We start from the raw sequence: 23,814 nt of genomic DNA on the forward strand, positions 1-23,814 counted from the left end.
TAAACATCATGACATAACAACTCATGTGTGAGTGTTTTCCTATTGCTGACTGACACACACCTTACATTTTCTAGTTATTTAGTCATTTCATAGTAATTTCTGACTGCGTATTCCTCAGAATCACATCTTGTCGTGACTTGCGATGAACTGACTGGAGTGTCTGGTTTACACATCCACAGGCTATTTTGGAAAATGGATGTTTAATATGATAGTTTGTCTGGCTACCCTCAAACGTGATAATTGAGTCACACAAATCAAACTATTTCCACAATGTAGAGCAGATTATTGAGTAATTATGCTACAACTTGCTTCATGTACATTTTGTGAACAGGATACTATCTTCCTGTGGTGGAGTGTATATTTACTCAAGTATTATAAGTATTAAGTACATTTCTTTCATACTGGTACTTGAGTATTTGCATTTCAAACTACTTTAAACTTTGACTTTACTTTTCGGAGGGAAATATTGCACCTTTTACCTTTTACACCACATTAATTTGAAGCTTAGTCACTAGTTACATTTGAAATAAAGAAAAACGATGACATGATTATATACCATGCAGTACTATACTAGATCAAGATCTACAGACCCCAGAGGGTTAATAACTGATTATCATTCAAATAAAAACATTGCCTTATTTCCCCCCCAAATGTATTTGTGGCTAATTACATTACTTTTTGTATTCTGATTACAAAATCCGATTACATTACCCAATACTGCTTAATTGCAACTACACAAACATTTTAATGTGCATACATTGAGAAAAGAAATACATAAAGTAAATAATGATCTATCATCTCTAAGTTGCCAGGGAGTGTGCGTCTGTCTGTCTGTCTGTCTGCCTGTCTGTGTGTTTGGGGGTGGGGGTCCCAAGTTTGAAGAAGAAGTTTAAAGTAATCTGTTACAATGGGAATAATAGTCTAATGTACACATTTTTTCCTGATAATCCAGATTCTATGTAATCAGTTTAACACTGACTAAATCCAACTTAACAAACATTTAAATGTGCATAAATTGAAGTAACTAATGATCTAATCATCTTTAAGTACATCTGGATACATATTTAAGGATATCTTGTAACTATTTAATTTGACAATTAGACCAATCTGGGCTGATTATAGTTACTTATATGTTGTAATCTGATTACATCCAGATTCCATGTAATCACATACTACTTAACACTGATTTAAAAGCAACTAAACAAACATTTAAATGTACATGAATTTAGAAAAAAAAAGTGTGTGTGTATATGTGTATGTGTGTGTGTGTTTGGGGGGGGGGGCCCCCTGCCATATTTTTAAGTACATCTGGATACATATTTAAGGATATAACTTAATTAGACAATTAGACCAATCTGGACTAGTTACTTATATGTTGTAATCTGATTACATCCAGATTCCATGTAATCACATACTATTTAACACTGATTTAAATGCAACTAAACAAACATTTAAATGTACATGAATTTGGAAAAAAGTGTGTGTGTATATGTGTGTGTGTTTGGGGGGTCCCCTGCCATATTTTTTAAGTACATCTGGATACATATTTAAGGATATCTTGTAACTATTTAATTAGTGATTATAGTTACTTGTATGTTGTAATATGATTACATCCAGATTCCATGTAATCACATGCTACTTAACACTGATTTAAAAGCAACTAAACAAACATTTAAATGTACATGAATTTAGAAAAAAAAGTGTGTGTGTGTTTTAGGGGGGTGGGGGCTTTTTTTTTGGAGGGTTGGGGGTCCCACATTGGACTCAAAGTACCACAATGCAACACAGAAAATACCATAGATACGGCTTTGGGGAGCTACGCCCAAAGTAGAAGAAGAAGAAGAAGTGGGAGGATTGCCCCTGAAAGAGCTCATTGTAGGGAGGGATGAGAGTGTGTGTGGTATGTGCGTGTGTGTGAGTGTGTGTGAGGAGCCCCCTCCTCTCCTTAAACTAGCTGGTCAGCAGCGGAGGGATTAGTGAAGCCAGCTCCACTCACACTGAACTCACAGACGGCGGCGGGGGTTAGATTGCAACAAGCGGTGAATCATGCTCGTCGTCATTACTACCGACTGGGAGTGGAGCCGAAATTGTGCAAGATACGGATAACAGCGAGGAAAGGGTCCGTGTGGATCGACTCAAGTTTCCAGGTCCTCTCTCATATTTTAATTTTTTTTTTGCCGTGAAAATGCCTCATCAGGAGCTGAGCTGCTCCTGCTCCTCCTGCTCCTCCTGCTCCTGCTGCTGCGGCTGCTGCTGCTGCTCGGACCCGACGCTTTCTGCTGCCTCCCTCACATGTGCTTTATGTTGAACAAGAAGAAGAAGAAGGAGAAGGAGAAGAAGTGAGCAAGGAGAAAAGCTGAAAAAAAAGGAGAGGAGCCTCAAAACAAAAACAAACCAAAGAGGAGGATATTTCTATTTTTTTCGCCGTGCGGAGATTTTCTTCTCAAAAAGAGGAGAGGTGGTGGGGGGTGAAAAGTTGTACTTGTTGGTCAAAAAGAGGAGGAAACATGGGGAACGCAGGGAGCATGGACCAACACACTGATTTCAGAGGACACAACATGCCTCTGAAACTACCCATGCCCGAGCAAAGTGAGCTGGAGGAGAGATTTGCAACCGTTTTGGTAAGAGAGAGAAAGAAAAAGGAAAAGGAAATCATGTTTGTCTCTTTGTTCCCTCCATGCTTCAGTGTGTCCTGGGACATGGACAGCTGTGTGTGTGTGTGTGTGTTGGACCTCTGTTTGTCCTGTCCTTTTGTTGTTGCAGGAAAAAAAAAGGGACATTCCTCCCCCCACACACACACACAAAAAAAAGAGCTTTTATCAAAGTGGTGATGAAGATGCAACATCACCTATGACTCCAAAGTATTAGATAATAAATGTTTACTATAGGTGCTTCTGTAAATTTCCATGCGTGGTCACACGAGACACCTGCAGTCACAACATGTCAAATTATTACTTTTATGGCAGTCTTTTCTTTTTCTTCTTCCCCCGCTTTACAAACTTTATGAGTCCGGACGCTGTGGTTCACTACTGAAGCTTTCTAAGTGCCCAGCATGCCAGGTCCTTTTGAAACATCTGTCACATCATAAAGTGTCAACAGAGTCTGTCAACAATTATGTTACCTGGGAGCGGGGCGCTGAACATTCCTGGTTGTTGTTGCTGTCGGAAGGAGTTTACTGAAAGATGAAGACCTAAATGAAGAGGGAAAGTGTTTGTGCCGTGTGCGCGTAAAAACCAATACGTTGGCTGGTTTGTGCCGCTGTTCTCTTGTGCTCCAAATCAGAGTTTTTATGTAGGCCATGATGAACTTTTTGCTGATCAGGGGGAATTTCCAGTACACAGCTCCTCCAAGTCAGCGAATAAAAAGGCCTAAATAGAAGAACAGTGGAGTGATGGTGAAACTTGAGAGCTGGCAAAATGTGGGTCAAACGTGATTGTCGCCTGGCCGACTGCTCTCATAAACATTAGCTGCTCGGCAGAAGGAATTCGTCTTTAGGGAGCAGCTCAGGTTCTTCTGCCTGTGTGATTTTAACCTATTTAAGAGTTTTTAAAAAAAAAGTCTTTCTTCTGCTTTTCTGGTCCAGAGCTTTGTTTTTTTGTTAGTGTAGGTGATGCAGATCTTTTAGCCTGTAAGCCCATTACAGAAAGTGGATCAAGTTAAAGTGGGAGTCGGATCACCATGTGTGTGTTGTGGGGTGTGATTGCTTCTTGTCGGACACTGATGAATCCCATCCAGCAGACTTTGACGTCAAACTGCAGACGGATTTGGGCCTTCTCCTTTTTAATCGTGTCTGCTTTTAGAATCACTTACTTCCTACAGTTTCTGAGCAGGCTTTTCCTCCTTTCTTACATCTGGGTCTATAAACATCAGGGGTGTGAACGCTATTAGGATCCGTAAAGGTTTACAAAACTAATCCTTATTATGCTTTCCAGTTAAAATCTACCTGTCTAACTTGAGGATTTCGTGGGCCTGGCTGTCAGAAAAGTCGATCCTCATAGCGTGTCGGGAACTCCCTCCCAGCTCCCTGCCTCCCTTTCCTCCTCCCTGCTGCCAGCGTGATGCCTCAACTCTTGGCGGGATGGAAGCCCTCCAGCATTAAAGGAATTTAGTGCTATAATCACTGCATTTAGTGTTATTTACTGCCATTTAAACCTTAATGTGTCTCAGCCGTGCCTGATGGCTGTTTGGCTCCATTGATCGCCCGAGCGAGTGGCACTGTGTGACTCTGATGACCTCACTTCAGTTTGAATAGCAGATGATTGGGATGATATCTCCTCACGCCTCTCAGGCTTCTTTTGTATCCAAACATGTCAGTGGTTACCAGTGCTGGTGAATCAAGATTTAAGTGCACTTGGCTGCTGATCTACGGTCCTTTCGCCTACTTGTTAATCAGTTTTGATATTGTTTGCCAACGCTGAGCTTTATTCTGTCGCGTTGACACCCATGATGTTTTTATTAATCTGATTGTTCCTTTAATCAATCATAAAGCAAAATTAATTACACATATTTTGAATTTGATGCACTGTAGACTTCACTCAAAATAAGCTCGACCTAGGCGCGATTGAGGACTGTTTACCTGCCACTCCTAATATGTTTGATCACATCACAGCGGGGAGTCATTTGGATTAAATCCCTTTGCTGTGTGCGACCACATTCAAGCACTCACCTCGATAAAACCTTGAATTTCTTATCAAGGACATACAGTATTTAAATTTGGGTCCATGCCGCGTGCTGTGAAAAGCCTCCTTTCAAACGTTGACCCATGACTTCCATCATCTGAGCAGAACATGTATGCGTGTAACCACGCATATAAGATGAAGCTAATTCTCCTACAGCGAGAACTGTGTGTAGATCATCAGCCGTAAGTTATTTTAGTCTCAGATCTGCAACAAATTGTTCTTGTTAATAATGAAAGTGAAACGTCTCATCAGCAGCTGAGCTGTAGAGGTTTCCTCCTTGAATTTAGATGACAAAGTTATGCATTTCAGGAGGCTTTTAAAAATTTGATATAGCGCTTATTACTGTCCAAGAGTTTGTATTAATTATGAAAGCTGGCATGTTTTTTTCTTTTTATTCATTAAAAAATGGCAAATTTCCCAGTGCATCAATTGTAAAAATTACAAAAAAATTGTAGCAAAGTTTCTTTTTTTAATTTAAATCAGAAAAATACCACGTCAAAGTATAAATATCCAAGAATACTTACGCATACTTACAGTAATAATTGGAGATACGAGGCCCATTTGTTTCCCTGTAAAAGGAGCCATTTGTTCCTATTAAAGTTGTACCGTATATATAAAAAAAACAACTATTTCCACTAACTTGTCAGCTCTTTTATCCCAGTAAACATGAAGAATTTAGTTGACAAAACAGTTTCCACTGAAGCTCCAAAGCTGCAGGAACTTGTGGTCTTCATCCGCAGATGTGGAGATTGTTCTGTTGAATGCAAACTCAGCTTATTTTTATTAAGTTGAGTGATTTTTCTACACACAGAGTAAGAAACAGAAGTCCCTACCAGGAGATTACCTTAGTCTTAAACTATAAAATGCAGCGAACACTACATCTCTCCTTAGCCTACATGTGGCATTTTAACTGACTTCAGCTCATTCATGGCTAAAGTTAAGTATGAACTCACCTTGCTTGGAGAAGGTTGTGTGTGTGTGTGTGTGGTATCATGCCAGCGTTTGTCAGCATACATATCATTATTCCCAGTCTGATATTTTAACTCAGTTTGATGTGGCTATGTGTGATTGTAGTGCCGTTTTCTAGAAGAAGAAAAGTTTGGATTTGCTGACGGCTGAGTCAACGTTTTCTACTAAATGAAACGCTCCCATTGAAGACTCTCTCTCTTTCTCTCTCTCTGTTGAATCCCTGGAGCCAAGGGCTGATCTTTGAAATAGACTAATTGTAATGCAAGGCCTCTGCCATGATAAGAGAGGCTAATTCACATGTGACCTTGGCCATGAAGCGAGGTGCAGTCTATACCTAAATATTCATGCATAGTACTAAAGGGGGGGACAGATTTCCATGCTGAGTTTATTCACTGTTTACACTGTTTTTCAGTAAGCGGCTTGCCGTGCTCTTTGCTTTGCATGTCTTGTGAATATTGCTGTAACGCTGTGTTGTGAGGGCTTCACTTTTCCCATGCAGCATCCAGGGAAAATGACTTGGGTAGTTACTCTGGAAAGCATGTTTGCAAGCCTTCACTTCTCTTGCGGTCTACATGAAGAAGATGGGTGACACATGATTATTAGCCAGTATCAGGGTAGCTTCCTTTAGGACAACTCTGATATCCCAGTGAAATTACTTTATAGCTGGTCATATCAACATCCTGGTAGATCAATTTGCTTTGCACTTATATTGCCTAATCAATCCAACGTTGTCATTTAGTGAACTATTAGAGAGTATAAGCAAAGCTTCAAAGTGGCAATTTTATCTCTTGGTCTGTAAGTGCATACTGGCTGAAAGCATGTGAAATGACTGCAATCAATCTTTGTGAGTCATGTGTACAGTTTGAGTCGGTCTATATGCTTCAAGTTGAACCACAGGAAAATGACTCTGTGTAACAGGAATTCAGCTCAGGCCTCATGTCTGCTTGTCTGCCTCAGCTAACCACTGAGTTGACATCAAATTAGATTGTAGCCACATCCAGGATAGCATCCACTTCAATCTCATGACCGTAAGGCTTGCTGAATATCACGACTGCTGTCAGGGAGGCAGTGGAGAAGTTTACAGCCATTATTTGTTTAAATGCCATATGGGAGACTATAGACTTAGCTGTGGCTGCTCTTTTCAAGTCTGCCCAGATTACATCTAAGCTGCTTTGTTTAAAGGCTGCTAAAGTACCCCGAGCGGCTGTTATTTGTGCTGTAAGGGGGTCTGCATCTGAAATCTACTCTCCAGATTAATCACATGAGTGGCCCTCATGTTCAACTGAAGGCTCGTTTGTCACATTGACAGGTCCAATGGCTGTGCTTTCACCCCCGAAGACCTTCTCAGAAGTATTCAGCTGTACTTCAACAAAACTTTTTTGACTGAAAGGTGTATTTAAAGCTGCATGAATCGATATTTTTCTATAAACAATGGATCAAATGAGTATTCGTAATGTGAAAATGTCACTTGTGGTAAATAATCCACAAAGATTTATCTGACCGCAGTTTCCTTCAGTCCTACAGAGGGTTTTAGTGTCTTTCAGCTCATTGTTTTGGTTTTATGGCCTCCAACTTGACTGTTTTGATTGATTCTGCCAACTGTTTTCCTGCTAGCTAGTGAGGCCAAAAGAGAGCTACAGAGAGTTAATACTAGACTTTTAGTCGTCAGCTGGTCCTGAACCGGACTGCACTGAATGAAAACGTTGCTTCCTAACTGCTGGGTGTGTAAATAGTCAGCTGTTTGCTAACATAACATTAGACATAACAACTTAATTTGAACATTGTATGTCAAAGGTTGCTGACAAATTACATCTACAAACATCTGAGATCATCACGAGATCATCACCACATCTCAACCCACCTGAACATCTACTGTATCATCAAGTGGAGTTTCACAGACTTGTACAGTCTTCGCTTATGTGCATCTATCGGGTGGTCCGTGGTGTCCTGACACCTTAAAAGACACTGTTTCTTTAATTTATCACCAATTACGAATGAAAAAAATGCATAATAAATGTTTAATCAGGCTAGATGTGTCGTTATGTCCACACATTCAGTTTATTCTGAAAGACGAAAGCCTGTTACGAACTTGTACGAACACAGTGATGCCTCCATCGCCTACAGTGTTATACGGGACCCAGGAAGTGACTAAGCAAACCCTCCTAGTTTTTCCACGTCGACTCTTCTTCATTAAAAAGCAGAACAATGGGTATTGTCTGAGGAGCAGAGGGTGAACAGTGGCTGAATCCCGTGCAGCAGGCCCAGGGAACAGAGCTGCTCTTTATTCTGTGGAGAGCCTAAGACGGAGCCTGGCACTAGACCCAGACCCGGCAGGCTGCGAGAAGCCAGCACACATACCCAAATATGTGTGTGTGTGTGTGTGTACTTACATGCTTGTGTATGGGCATGTGTGTTTTGTGCTGTCTCGGAGCCCCAGGATGCTCACCCACCAATTAGCCGTAACAGAGCTGAGCATGAAATGTTCGGGCAGCGATGAGATCCGGCGGCCGTTGTTGTTGCCGGACTTTTGCAGCCTCTCAGAGGGGATGTGAGGTGCTGCAGTGTTGGGGCGATAGTGTGCTGCTCAAGACCCCGAAGCGGAGCCTGGAGGCATCTTGCCTGACTGCCAGAGGGTCAGCTGATTATGTGGGAACAGGTCTCTCGACTGTGTGCAGGCAACCGCTGAGCTGAAACCACTGGGGCTTCAATCACTATTGTTCTTCTCTGTTCAGTTTTGACATCTGCACATTCGGGGGTGGTTTGGTTTTTGCTGTGTGGGTGGCAGCGAGTACATAGGGTACTGACCAAAGTGTTGCGAAAACCTTTCAGAGGGTTTCCAGTATAATCACATGGGATTACAACAGTCCCTGACCCTTGTTTGGGTGCTGGACTAATAAGAAGAGTCCCAGCAGTCTGGCTTGGTGACCCTTGATAGAATAGCAAGAGCAGTCGAGCTGTTGTTGTTGTTGTTGTTGTTGTTTTGAAAGAAACCCTGGCAGATTTTTGACATCACTCATGAGGAAGGGTTTAGTTTTGAATGCAGCCTCCTACTTGGCCATCAGTATCTTTGCTGTAGATCTTCCTGTGTAACGGGCAGGAAGATGTAGCATGGAAACGACCAGCCGATCCTTTTAATATGTTAGTCACAGCCAGTTGCCAGTGTTGACCAACAGGACCAGTCCAAAAGGCCGCATAGAAGAACAGGAGTTGCTGCCTTTGTGGAGAAGTGCATTATGGTCTAGGATCTGTCCGGGCTCCAAGATGGCAGCTGCGCTGTAAAGTTGAGATTGCCCTGCCAAAGTGTGGCACAAGAGTGGGCGTATTGTTATTAACTGTTAAGATTTATCAGACCCTACGTCCAGAAAAGCCTTGAAATGTCGGTGTCATCGTGACAAATTAATGGTGTGTTGTGGCTTCGGGGTTTGCTTTACCCTGTGGCACTGATGTTATTCACTCTCTCTTTTAGGGGCCTTGGCTTTCCTTGAATATGTTTACTGTTTGATTTTAGGCTGAATTGCAGATTCATCTTAATGGTTTCATCTGTTGGCTGCTTTTCGGAGCTGAATAATGTGGATCTGTGAGGCTCCCAAAGATTCATGGTCTGTCAGCATATTTTTGTTGTTTTATATGCTGTCCATGTTTGGACTTTTTACAAGCTTGTCCAATATCTACTCTGTCCTCCAAATGTAAAAAAGTGTGCAGACAGGGTTGTAACAAAGTATAGCACCGTGTCCTCATCTTTTACTATAATACTTTGGTTGTTGTAAAAGCTCAGCAGTTTACTTAAGCCTTTTCTTCTTGGGACATATGCCTCTTTTGAAGCTGCCAGAGTCAGAAAGGCAGGTTTTGTCGGGTAACGACTTGCCAGAATTAACATCTGCAGAGGCGAATGGGAGGTCCTGTTGCATTTGAATGTACTTCAGTGCTCTTTGTCGGAGTTTGATATAGGCCCCATCACAGCTCCAGACAATGCAGCAGTCTGTTGTTTCAGGGTTTATTGGACAGAAGATCTCACCCCGGACCCCCCACGTGAAACCAAAGCAGCGTGGACTGCTCATGGTTTAGGGTTTAAGTTTAGTATTTAACCCATTTTAAGTAAAACTCAAAAGCCAAAGCAGGAAGTTGACTCATCCTTCTGAAATTGGTTTGAGGGTTTAAAGATTTAAAGCACTCAATTTTCCCACAAAAGGGTCAATGTGATTCATCCGTCTCTTATAGTAGTAAGAGAATAAGGTAGGTCAGTAACACTCAGACATTTAGTAAAGACACAAACTAAAATTGGGCCAATCCTAATCCAAATTGCTCAGTACATAGTGCACGTCATTCTGCTTGTTGTGTTTCTCTTTGTCCCTCTGGATTGCTTCTTGCTGCTCTGTTTTTGCTACTTTTTGTTGACAAAAAGATAATGACGTGATCAGCCATCGTGTATTTTCACGTGTGATCGAGCACCCGTTCAGGCTTCTTCATCAGACGATGCAGAAGCACATGAGTGCATCAGTCATCTCATTAGAAGAAGTGTGATGAATTCTTCAGTGTTGGAGAGATGATGTCAGGGAAATCAGTAGGGTTAAGTGTGTTCTGGGCTTTTAATTGGTAATCATCTATTTAGCTGTCAGATACGTTAGCAGGGATACCAAAACTATCCCAGAAGACGAGATTAAGCAAACAAGAAACCAAGCCTAAGTCAGTAATGTGTTAAAGCTAATAACTTTGAAATGATAGTGTAATAATTTGATATCTCCAAACACCAGGAAAGCCTGCCAGTTGTTTCCATATCAGCAAGAACAAAACAGAAAGCACAGCTTTCAGTATGAGTGTTTGTGCCTGTTAGTGGTGCGCATGTTTGAGAACAAGCCAAAAAACGATTTTCCACCCTAAATGAGTCTGTTATTGTTATTCAAGTAGTAAAAGTGGATAATAATGCAAATGTGCAGCACTTTTATAAAAATAATGACATATTTCTTTCTATGGAAGTAGTCTTTAAATATTCCAGTGTGGTCATTTTCAGTGTTATGAGAGTTTGTTACACTTTTGTTTGGTGTTTTCTAAAATGATTCTATTGTTCCAAGAGAAAGACTTTTGGGAAAAGTTTCCGTATTTTATGTTGTTTTTAAAGGGACAGTTGCTTGATTGTGGCCCTAAAGCAGGAGGAGGCGTTGACATATTGCACCACAAAGGCAATTCCAGTCTGATGAGGACAGAATACATGTGATTATATTTGTTATGTAATGTTTTGCTACATCCAAACATTCCCATAAAAAGACGATGCCCACGTACTGACAAAAAAAATAATAGTAGAGATGCAAAAAAAAAAAAAGAATCAATTTATTACGTAACAAAACATGAAAAAGTGTTATATTTATATTCTAAAAACCTACAACTTACTTTATATTGCTACATTGCAACTTTGCAGACTAGTGTGTGGTTCTATATGCCGGGATGTCAGATTAAAGGCTTTAAAGGATTATATACTTTGCAGCATCATTAAATTAATCGGCCTCCTTTCTGTGTGCTGTTCATCCCACTGCCACCCTTATCACTGTAGAAGTAACTTAACTTTATCTGAAGGTGTTTCTTTAAACCTTATATAACACATTTCAAGTAAACCAATGATTTCACTGCATTTACACTCCCGTGAGCCGTTGTTTGCCCTGCAGATAAACAACTTTTCCGATTCGTATTCTTGGTTCACTTCTTCAACATGGACATGGACTCCACCTCATTTCAGACACTTTCGCAACCTCGCAACATCTGGCCTGGCCAGGACTCCTCTGTGTTTCATGTATCACTTGTTTTATTTGGACAACTTCCTGCTGCTCTTAAATCATCTCCATAATGTTTCCGGTATTTGGACATCGTCCAGCATGAAAGACACTCTGTATTAAGATTTTACCCACAGTGTAAACATCGTGCTAGCCTTTTTTTTTTTGCAAAGTACCGTATGTTTGCTCGCAACACAGTCGAGCATATGTTGTGTAGATGTCTTCCCTCAAGCTAAGGAGGCAGCTTGGCTTTACGCTCAGATGTCTATATTTTGCACAGAGGAAGTTAATTGTGATTTCTCTCGCTTGCAGCTGCTGTATTCTGTGTTTATCACTGTTGATTTGACTGTGTCGTTAATCATAAACAGTATGGTATTGCGTATCATGTGGTAAGACTTACTGAACGCACTCTCAGAAAGTGGTTTGATGACAGTAGCGATGGTGCGGAGTGTGTTATCTTTCACCAACAATGGCTGGTACTCACTGAAGAGCTCCTGTGCGAGGATGCGAGGTTGGCAGATGTACAGAAATATTATACAGTCATGGCGCTGAAGCAAATGAAAGGAATTCAGCTGGAATGTGCTTGTAAAGGGGGTAAAATGAGAGGCCACGCTCAAACATTTGAACTCGCCATTCCAGCGAACAGCTTCACAAACACAAACACTACCGTCTCTATGGAGGAGGCTGCTGAGCCGGAGCAGGGGGTCCTGGGGATTACAAAGCTAATCTGAGGACAGACAGGGGACACCTGTGCCCTCAAAGAACGCCAGGGATTACAGAATCCACGCTGCGCTAATGAGGGGAGGATGGCTTGGTTTGGATAGCACATGCCTCGGGGGCCGTCGTACTCCTTTCTCCCTAATGTAGGCAGTTATGCTTCACTGCCTCCTCTGTGAAAAAGACAGTTTGATTCTTATATGTTGGAGCTGCACAGCTCCGTCAACTCCTGCAGGGTAAATGAGAAGAGAAATATGTGGAATGCAATACAAGTTGTGCAGCTTGTCACGTATTAGTACACCTAGGGACGTGTGAGTGTAGCCTGCAGTCATAACGATGCATTAAAACACCCCTGTGACTGTTGAAGCAGGTATTGGGAGAGAACAGCACAGCATCCAGTCATTTCCGCAGTATTGAGCAATTTGCAAATATTTTGTTATGACTAGTCGTCAATAAGCGATGCCAGTCAGAGCTTTTCATGTTGTGGCAAGTCGCACGGCGGTCTGTAACGATCATTAAAGAAGAGAGCTAGAGGTTTCAGAGAACAGTAATAAATTAGAGGCTGGAACATTGCTTCGAGTGATGCAAACTGTTTACGACAGAAAGAGATACGATCTGTTAAGGTCATTAGTTTTTTTTTTTGCCTTGCGTTATTAATACTGCTTATATGAGCGGAGAAAACTGTTTTGATTCTGAAAGATTATGAGTTCCTTCCAGTTGTTGCTGCATTAGCAGGGAAGAAGAGAGAAGAGATGGAAGAAAGAGGAGAGCGTGGGCGTGTCTCAAACTCATTGCAGCCTATTAAGTCCCTAAGGACAAATCAATCCCTGAAAGATATCTGAGAGGGAGGCTGTGTGGCTGCACACTTTTGTCAGTATAATGCATACATTAGAGGAAGTTAACGCAGTGAAGCATGGGCTTGTTTCCAATCACTTTAATGCTTTTAAAGAAAGTTGTTACTTCTTGCCATGGTAGCTTGGTTTTTAGACCCCGTGTTAGGCTTTCTAACACAGACTTTCACCTCCAATCTTTGACTTGAATATGTTTTTGTCCACAACACATCACATTTACAGCGAGTTTTGCCTCCCCCCTTCCTTTTTTCTGTTGTATTCAGCTCTTTTGTTGAGTGCACTCAGATGAAATATGTTCACGAGCACCCCTCAAGAGTCAAGTGGTGGAACTCTACAGCTTTTAGTTGATTTTTTTTCCAAGAGATTACAGAACAATCCACTTTGTCTGTTGTACCACAGTTTAATTCCTAGTGAAGTGCATATATTGAACATCTACAAGAACAGAAAACACAATGCACAGGCCACGGATAAATGCACATGAACGTAATTTAAACTGAGGGTTAACGAATATTCAAATGTTCTTACACATTATCTGCACAAGGAGATGAATGTAGTATCCCAGCTGATCCTTGATGAGCTAGTGGTTAGTTTGGCTTGTGGAATATTCCGTGTTAGACATAAAATGGATAGCTTCTCATTTCTGTTAACATACTTCACATCTTTTCACAGCAACCGCAACTAAAGCAGGCCCTTCACGTGGGTTGTGTGTTTGCTTTTGTAGCCAGCTGTGCTGCGAGGGGCCAGGCCTCCGCAGACCTCCTGGAAGGTAGTGGGTTGGTTGGTTGGTGGGCTTCGAGCCAGCTGGCTATTTTTACTCTTTTTATGACTCAAGCTGCCTAATGAGAGGACACATGGAAACTAATAAGTTCTGTCAATATTCTTGAGCCTTAAAGCCTCATGTGAGTGAGACATTAACATTAGATTGATATTAGCAGCACCATGGTGTGGTGAGACGCAGCATAGGATAACCACTTAGTTTACACTCTTGCTGTGAGATTGCGTTAAACCATTTTGAGGTTGAACTTTTTCAGTTCCCGGGAAACATGTTTTGAAGATTTGTCATTTGTTTTAGTTTCACTTTGACTCTTCTGTTGGAGATGTACTGAAAGATTTCTTGATGCTACTTTTTCATTAAACGCCTGATGTGCTATGGCTTGAAAAACACTGGGCAGTACAAGAAGGTCTGGACATTTTCAACACTTTTTGGTTAGTTCATCGTTTTTTGCAAGGACAGAACAGTAAAAGCAAACGATCGATTCACAAGTCAGAGATGCAGGATGGCTATTAGAGCTGAACACGATTGACGTCTGTGATACTACCTGTTGTGTTCTGGATTTGTACATTTCATGTACCCAGCTTCTAAATCTGTGTCTGGCTCACAATTTACGCCCCAAAACAGTGACAGTGACAGTTTCCTTTTGGTTTGAGAGAAACAGTGAAGGTGAGCAAACAGCAAAATAAAAATTTATTTCCTGATTGTTTCACAGCAGTTAATTTTAGCACACACCGGTTTCTGTTGCAGTGATCTATTCTGTCTGAATGTGGCCTAAATAATCATAATTTTGTCTGTGGCCAGTGTATTATAGTTAAGCAAAGAGAAGACACTGTTTGACACTGGGTAGTTTGTGTTTAAGCATTTACCGCTACGCAAGCTTTATGTTTGACTGTACATACAAATGTTAAATGTAGCAGGAACTGTGCTTTTTTGTATAATTTGTACTGTCTGTCCTTACAACATGCCAGTGAACATAGTACTTCAAATGCAGAGTCTTGTCTTTCTAATTCAGCAAGCCTTTTTTTGTAGCTGCAGCAAAGTTTGCAGGATTAACTAATATAACTTTTAATCCTAGGTTAAGGTTTATACACAGGCCTTCTAAGATATACAGTACTTTCTTCAGCTTGCTGTCCTTGTAATTAATTCGCTCTCCTTTACTCAGCAAGATTCTTGGACGCAAAGCCAGTGAGAATGAATACCAGGTTTTGAATGATTGATACAATACTACAGCTTAACTCTCTGCCAATAATCCACTTATCAAATACTCATTTTTCCTGTTTTAAATGCTGATAAGAAAAGGACTGTTTAAGTCCACCGTGTGTTCACGAGAGCCCCAAATATACTATAACCAGTATAATTAAACAGCAATAATCTAATACAGCCAGTGACATCTTCAACCAACCAACTGACTTCATAATCTTTAACATGCATTAATATCATTAGTCAGAGCATAATCTAGATTGTCGTTTGTGTTGTTAAACCCTCTCCATAGTGCTGGCTTTTTATGACGGGATTTGTGTTTGAGCTCAAACTCACCGCCTCCAAATGTTTCTAAAGGAATTCACTGTCTAACAGTACAGATGTGGGACAGCTGCTCCAGATATGAAATGTCTGTTTGGCAACGTGAAGTGAGGCTAGAGATGTTGAAGTGCTGAAACCCCACATTTCACACACACACACACACACACACACACACACACACACACTGGTTGGTCATCCAACACAGTAAATTCCATGATTTCCCCTCTTGACGTTCATTTTGTTTCTGTCTGGAGGGAGTTTCTCATGCTTTGCCATTGTTTCCGACAATGTTTGTTGGTCCCTGGCATGTTTTTCTGCTTGATATTTGTTCAACGTCATATTCCTTTCCATGATACTTGTGCAAACTTTTGTCACATTTGGATTATTGACGCTTCCAACACTGATTCCTTTTGGTTTGTTTACAAACATGCAGTGAGAAGCCGGGAGGTATGTAGCGGAGACTGGCACCGGTAGTATAGTAATCCACGGTAGTACCGTCGTGTAAAATTTCTAGTATAGTAGCGACGGTTATGATTTGGTACCGTGTATACCGTGGGTATCGTGCAACTCTAGTCACATCACTGTTGCTTGTTTTAATAGCAGGTTGCACTGTTTGCCACTAGTTTATATCAAACTGTAACTGTGGTGGTTGAACCATGAGAACCATCTACGTTTGAACGGATCAAAACTGTCATAATTATCCATATACTATTGCAGTAATACTTCAATTACTCCGAGATATCCTAATGAGTAACATTTAGGTGTGTGTGTGTATTCGTCAGGGTGGCCTACCATCAGGTGCTGTTGAAAAGCTACCACACCCACGTCAACATCACCCCATTAATTCCACATGCACACATACACACTTACCGTCACACACAAACTGTGTGCTTGTAGACATAGGGTAACCTGACCCCAGCGAGCTGAGTGCCTGTCACAGCTCATTAGCATCGGGATGTATGAAGGCTGGTAGAAGTGGTTCTTTTGCTTTCGTTGGAGCCTCACCAGGCAGGAAGCCCACAGCGACTCAGCAAATCAACGCAGCCCGTCTGCAGGGGCACAGCACCTACACCAAGCACCTACATGATTACCACAAACCCATTTGTTTGCAAGCCAGTAGTTCGCCAGTATCCAAACATAACAACGGAGGAACTAGAAATTATTATAATTATAAATCATTTACCCTCCTTGAATCCTAGTTTTCATTTTGTGTGTGAAACCGCTAGTGGCTTTCTGTCATTTAACGTGACCGTCTACTCAGGTGTCAAATTGTATTCTAATGTGTTTAGGGAAGGAAAGTGGGTACTAACCCTGGTTAGCAGCCAGACTGAGTCAATAGAGCCTCTCTGACTCCCTATTCCCTGCAGTCAGCACAGCAGCAATCAGCCGACTGGTAGCGTCTGCTGAATACTAATGCGATGTCCTGGTTGCTCTTGTAGGAGGAGGCAGGATGGGCTGAAACCTGTGTTTGTACCAAGTAAAACTTAAACTGTTGTGCTGCTCGTTGGTTTTGATGCATCAAAAGGCATCTATATACATTCACAGATCAAGCTGTGCTCTCATATCAGGATTTAAAATCACTGCAGGTTTATTGGCAGACCTGTGGCGGGAATTAATTGAGCTTTATCAGTATATGTTAGGAAAAGCAAACTTTAAGTATGAGAGAATATAATGAATATAATTATCAGTCAGTGTAAAGGTCTACAAACTGGTCAATCTTTTTATCCTGCAAGCTTCTCTTGTTCTTTTGTAATCGGTGAACGTGTCTTTACATTAGTAAAGCAAAGTAGCTCCTCTCATTATTAATTAGGTAGATGCAACGATGTGTACAAACAGCTCTCTCTCTCTCTGCATTGATTTTTATTTTCTAAATGTGCGCTTTTAATATTAAAATGGATCATCAATAACCGAGCCAGTCTGTAATATACAGTATAAAAGATAAAATGCCTTTTAAGCTCCGAAGCAAGTTGTGGGTCAGACTACTCCATCAGTGTCTGACTCTATCCTGGTATTACTCACTCATGGAAACAGGCTGGATCCCAGGATATTCCTCATCCATCTTCCTCTCACTCCCCCCTGTGAGAAAAAAAGTGGATGCTGAGTGCTGAACACGCACTGATAGATGATCCAGCTCATCGAATGAGGAGGGGGGAAAAGATGGCCACATGTTCCCCCCTTTTTTTTCTAACCTTAGCAGTGGAAAACATTCCCTCTACAAGTGCAGATGAAGGACGCAGATGAATCACTTTTGATGTCTGTTGCCTTGATTTGACAGCCTTTGTCTGCAAAGGCTGTAAAATACAATTCCACCTGTTGCTAGAGGAGCGCGCGCACACACATCATGTTTTTAATTTATTTTTCTCTCTGGATTTTTGCTGAGGGTGGCTAGTTAATCTCCAGCTGGGTCACAAGTTTTATTCTGTGCTCTCTGTACTGTAGGTGGCACGATAAAGCGCTGGTTCATTGTTCCAAGCTTTTCTAATTCATATGGGGGTTGGGTGAATCAAGCTTGTGTTACATTGAGCCAAATTCTAGACAACAGCAGAGGTGTCCAAGGAAAGGAGACAAAGCAGCATAAAGAAAGGAGTTATGTAATAGTTTTTGTATGATTGAGACATGTTGCTTGTCATAGTTCAAGCAGGGAGCATGAGGAATAGTGCCCAAATGCTACATAGGGAGAACAATGGTTAAAGCAAAAGAGAATTTACAAAAGCTTATGGACCGGGAAGGGCAGTCCAAACAAATCCATAAAGGAGCGGGCTAAATCCAAAATCCATGAAACAGGCAAGGTCCAGTGTAACAAAGAAGTAGTCAAAACCAGACTGGCAAACAAAACACAAGGATTGGCTGGAACGCTTTAACGTAGAATGAGGATGGCTGGTTACAGGTGAAAACTAAAAGGCTGGAACAGATGATCAGTACTGGTGGGAAACACACAAATGGCAGGCAGTGAAGTTACAGGTACAAGGAGATGGGAGACAAAATAAAAGGGGAAACACTAAACGAGAAACCCAAAATCATTAACCAGCACGAGTCAGATTAGATCTGTCAGGAAGAATGCACACTTTTCACGAAGGAAATCCTAAATGAGGAATATCTTGTTGACTGCAATCAGGAGAAAAAGAAGCACACAACATTCAGAGCATCCTCCTACTTGTTTGTTTTTCACTTTCGCTTGCCCGCTCACACTTGTTCACTCCCTCTACAGTGTCTCAGGATGTCTGGTCAATTGATTGGAATGACTGACTGCTGGATTCGTTTAGTATGCCGGGGTCAAACTCGGTCGCCCGGTTCTCAAATTCAAAGCGTCGACTCAGAAAACAGAGCTTAGATATTTCCCCTCTCTGCCTCAGTGTCGCAACCTTACTCTCATTATGGAGAAAGCTCCTTTTCCCAGCTGTGTTGTAAGACTCTTGCAGCACTTCACATTCTGGTTATTTTGAGATTTTCTCATTAGTGCCTTTTTTCTGTCTGCCTTATATTTGGTGCTGTAGGAAAATATGGAAAATATTGAGGAAAGATGTTTCAACCAGGAGGGTTTGGGGGTGGTTTAAATCAGGGTTTGATTTCTAGACTGAAAATCTTATCAGGGAAAGTGAGTGATGATTGTTTTTAACTCCTTCAACAGCTGTTTCCAATGTACCTTTGAGTCACTCATAATGTCCAACACATCAGATTACTGGAGTTGAAGTGGACAGATCACAGTCAGGAAGTCTGTTGGTGCTGAAATAGTTCCTTTATCATATAATAACAAATTTGTAGATTTTATTTCTTTACTTTGCACAACAGTACTTTGCCCCTGACTTACTTGCTTTGTGTACCAGAAAGGAAGAGAAGCTGTTAATTTACCACATTGATCCCACCATACTTTGGCTACTATAGCTCTTACTGTACTCACTTTCCAATGTTGCAGTCTGAAGATAATGGCCAAGCAGAAAGAGGATAACCTAGTGCAGAACTGTAACTCATTGTTTTGCTTCTCAATCTCTAAAATCTGTTTTTATTTTTGCTGTAAATACCCTGATATGGTGCGTAATACTTCTGGGGAATAAAAAAGGAAATATTACTAATAATGATTGACATTTCTCTCTCTTGTCGATGAGCTCAAGAGTGTTTTTAGTTAATCTGGGATGTCCGCTTTTACTGGACTCATGTGACTGATGGTGTTTCATTATCCGCATCCAATTAACTCTGACCTTTTTTTCTCTCTCTCAGAACTCGATGAATCTTCCTCCGGACAAAGCACGACTGTTGCGGCAGTATGACAACGAGAAGAAGTGGGAACTCATCTGCGATCAGGTGGGCATCAGTCACTCGTCTGTATGATGTGGTGTGATGTAGAGCTGTACAAGTTAGACTTAGTGTACAAGTCAGACTTAGTGTGCTTAATGTAGCTGCATAATTCGACAGAAAGGAAATATTTGAATTAATGAAGCTTTTCTTTTTTTCACCTGTCAACAAATCAATCAATCTTTGAACAAATAAAAGTGATTCTGATCCAATCCTGGAGAAAGTCTGTCCCACACACAGCACCCATGCTCCATTGTCCTGCCTTTATCCTATAAGCCTTTCCTGGTCTCTACACACCCCTGGCTCCTCTGGCCAAGTGGGTTAAGTGGCGCACACATCAGTTATCCAGTTAAAAAACACGGCCTGTTATTGGCGTCAGTGCTGCATGTAGGAAATAACAGAGGGTGCACGTTGTGCAGTGAGCTGTGGTCTGAGTGCTCCACTCAGCCCGCACAAAACCTCCGTGCCAGAGAGTCTTTCTGCCTCCCTGAACAGATGAGAAAAAACGGAGACAAAATCAAGACCACCGCCGCCGCCACCCACTCAAACTGTACTGACAGCCACTGACCCTGAAAGCATCTCTGACCAGCAGTCAGAGATCCTCTTTCAGTTTGGAGTGGACTCCATGTTCCTCTGTCAGACCTGAAGTGAAAATAGTTGGTTTCCATTTCGTTGTCAGTCAAGTAGTTTCCCAAAAACACCAGTTCTGATGACAGGCATCTTGTTTTCTTGATACTTTCTCACTTACTGAAACAGAACAACATGCTTCCTCACAAAGCTGTCTATGTGTTATCCATGTTTAAAATGGCCGGTATCTCCTGTAGGTGTAAAGTTTCTGAACTATATTGCATTTGCATTCAAGAAAGTTATAAAAAGTTGATGTTTATTATGTAAGACGAGCCATTTTTTTAGAGATCAAGGAATATAGTTAGTCCTCCAATTTCTTTATTCCCCCCTTGTTTTCCCAACAAGCCTATACCCGTAACAGCAAATCAGCTCTGGGAATAAAGTATTTTCTGTGTCATAGCTACAGTGAATCACTTTTATGGTAACCATGGCAACAGTGATGGAGGGAGGCAGGGAAGCGGAGATGACAGGTACATCGCCTTTGAAGAACAGACCCCGCAAACGCACCAGAGGTTGAAATATTAAACATTTTTTCAGGGCAATTACAAGAATTTATGAAATATGGAGGACGCTCTTGATGTGAACACAAGTTCAAGACATCCGACGCATAAAGAACGGAGTACGATGAACTCATCACTGTCAGATACGGAGACTTTGTTGCAATCCTGTGGCTTTTTCCAACCAACAAAGCGACGGCAGACAACTGCTTTCATATAAACTTAATTCCCTCTCTTGCGTCTCTGCTGAACTCCTCAGGTGCAGAGGGCGAAGTGTACCTCACCCCTCAAAATAATCCAAACCAGCTCCCTCAGACAAACTCTATAACTGCCACAGAGCATGTTGGAACCTGTTTATATGTGCTCCTAAAAAACAGATGTTTTCTCTATATTATAGTCCTTTTCTTCATGTATTTACTACCCTCCATTCCTCACGTTACTTTGCGTGTAACAGGATACTTGTCGACTCATTTATCATTTGGCACACTGACAGATCATTTTTAAGCAATGAAACGCAAACAGGGCTGATCCATCTGTCTGCCTCTCACTGTGTCCATGAGAGCTCTAGCTCTCTTTCCTGTCGCCACTCTCGTCTTTCCTGTTTTCGTGAGACAGACACACTCTGGCAGTGATAACTGTGATGTGGCTGATAATACAGAATAGCCTAGAAATTTGATCTGATCTCAGTGTCTGTACAAAGAGAGGCACAATGATGTGAACACCTTTTACAACATTTGATCCAATACAATAGCCTTGTAGCAAATGCTACCTTATATTATAAGCTGTAGTTTGTGGTGTTAGTTCGGCCCTTGACAGACACTTGATTGTCACAATGATTTGACTTTTTCTCAGTTGGAAAAACCTTTACACTCTTTGCAGCAACAAGTCTGTGGTGATGGTTTTTTAAAGGACAAAAGGCATTCTGGGAAATGAAGGAGCACACGTAGAAGTAGACACAGCAGGGTTGAAAAAAAAGTGGTTGCATGAAAATTTGTGTGATTTTTACCCACCCCTGCAGAGACACAGGGCTCCAGTTATGACCTTTTAAATTGTGCAATCCTGTGAACACAACTTGCTGCACTTTGGTGGGAAGACAGTGAGGGATCGATTTTTCCATTTTCAACTTCCACAGAGGTTGCCGGTTTAGATCTGAAGCGTAATGTCTTATTTGTGTCTTTGTTACACTGCTGGGACCTCTGAAGTTCTGGTGTTGAACCACGAAATAGAATATGTCAAAAATATGCTGGTATGTGGATTTATAACTCTCTTTGAGCTGATTAATGAATGCGTGACTTCATACTGTACTTACTGTCCTGAAGAGAAAATGTTTCACATGAAAAGCAGATCAAAAAAAGTGCAGCCGAGGTCCTTTCATACTTTGGTATGCATCGAAAATCAAAGACGGGTGATGTATAACAGAGAAAGCCCGGCAGCACAAGCTAATTGCTTAAATCAGGATATGTCTTGACATCATATAGAGACTACATTTCCTGAATGATATGCTCTTGTAGATACAATGCAGTGTGGTGAACAGAACCATTCATGCTTCTGTGGTGTGTCACTTAGCCTGATCCAAATACGGTTTCTCGCTCAACACACTGATCCAAATCCAGCACTAATCTCTTGTATTTATATTTGGAGCACAACAGTGAGGGATTTGATTTCAAGACACGCACGCACATATCCACACACGTTTGGCGACAATTTCCAGGAAGGTTATGGTTTTTGTGTAAAGGCCATTCAGAGATTTCTTTCAAAAATACATGAAATATGTTGGAAAATAGTTGCTCAAAACATGTGAAAAGAACAATATTTTACTGAAATGTGGAGTTAAAAACAGTCCAGGATTTTGTGGGCGGTCCTAAAGGGTGGCTCGATGACACGCTGAGGCCACCCTGAGCATACCTCTGCACCCCTAGCAGAGACATCGAGATGAATTCAGTGTTTCAAAGTTAGTCGTGTCATTTTCTGAACTCATCTGACATCAGTCGCTTCAAAATTGCTTCTTGACTGCTCTCACGAGTGGGCGTGGCTTTAGTGCATTCATTGTGGACATGCCCCCACAGTCCTGGAGCTGAGAATACTGCTCATTTTTACCTGATTTTGACACCTAATTTCATAAACTTGGCGATATTTTTAATCACCCGAATTTAGCTGGGTGGTTAATAACTTCTTCTTTAGTCTGACAAACAAATTTAAGTCTGATTTTACACAGACTTTAAGCACATGGAAACTCATCACAGTCATTAACAGGTAGATCGTTTATGGCCTCGTGCAAGCTGAACACCCTTAACCGTCGGCCATTTGTTGTATTCAACTATTGATGCGTATTTAGCTGATACAAGAGTGGAAACATCTCCTCTAACAAACATTAGTCATGTTACAGTACAGTACAACTGTGACTTTGACAGTGCTAACTTAAAGTGGAACTTAATTATATCCTTGAATAAGTCCAGTGTTCAGTTTCTAAGGAGTCAAATAATGCAGATCTACAAGGTAACCTCCATGAACAGTTGGTCCACAGAGTGTTGGTTTTCTTACCAGCACCTGACAAATGCTTTGTATGTCTATCGTTGCATGAGTCGAGGAATCGTTGTTATTTTCTGTCTGCTTCTCAAACTATAATCTGGGTTCCCATCAATTAAAGAATGACTCATGATGACTTTACTTACAGCCTGTTTAGTTTTAATCTGATGGCTTTGGTCTCAATGTGTTCAGACATGTGAGGGTGTGAACTGCCTGAAATTAAAGCGAAATTACTGTAAATGTAACATCTGTCCTCTTCCTTACTACAGATGTTTTCAAATGGTTGACTTCCTCTCTCCGAACTCTCATTGTCTTCTTTCTCTCATCTTGTTTTCCTTTCCTTTTTTTTTCTGTGACAGGAGCGCTTCCAAGTGAAAAACCCGCCGCACACGTACCTCCAAAAGCTGAGGAGTTATCTAGATCCAGCAGTCACAAGGAAGGTGAGTGCCCTTGCAAAAAAACGCTATCCTGTTCCAGCGGCCTGGCCGTTCCACTGCTCTGGCTTTTCCTTCCCCTCTGACCCTCTATCTCGTGTCCGGGATATCCCCTTGCTGCTGAGGAAAGATTCTGGAGCTGACAGATTTGGAACTTTAGTCACAA

General features: G+C 41.4%; 1 protein-coding gene across 6 annotated transcripts in view; it reads left to right on the plus strand.

Annotated features, from left to right (window-relative positions):
* The first annotated feature begins 1,866 nt into the window (after window positions 1-1,866).
* fmnl2a (formin-like 2a) overlaps window positions 1,867-23,814 on the plus strand; it is a 53,281-nt gene continuing 31,333 nt past the window's right edge. For 2 of the 6 annotated variants that reach the window (XM_027291042.1, XM_027291043.1), the window contains exons 1-3: window positions 1,867-2,621; window positions 19,490-19,573; window positions 23,574-23,654. In XM_027291042.1, coding sequence (XP_027146843.1) covers window positions 2,508-2,621; window positions 19,490-19,573; window positions 23,574-23,654 — 279 coding nt within the window. In that variant the 5' untranslated portion in view covers window positions 1,867-2,507. The remainder of the gene's footprint in view (window positions 2,622-19,489; window positions 19,574-23,573; window positions 23,655-23,814) is intronic. The other 4 variants (XM_019259850.2, XM_027291044.1, XM_027291041.1 and 1 more) reach the window with 3 other exon arrangements.

Source organism: Larimichthys crocea, chromosome XVIII (assembly GCF_000972845.2).
Source record: "Larimichthys crocea isolate SSNF chromosome XVIII, L_crocea_2.0, whole genome shotgun sequence".
Taxonomy (NCBI): Eukaryota; Metazoa; Chordata; class Actinopteri; family Sciaenidae; genus Larimichthys; species Larimichthys crocea.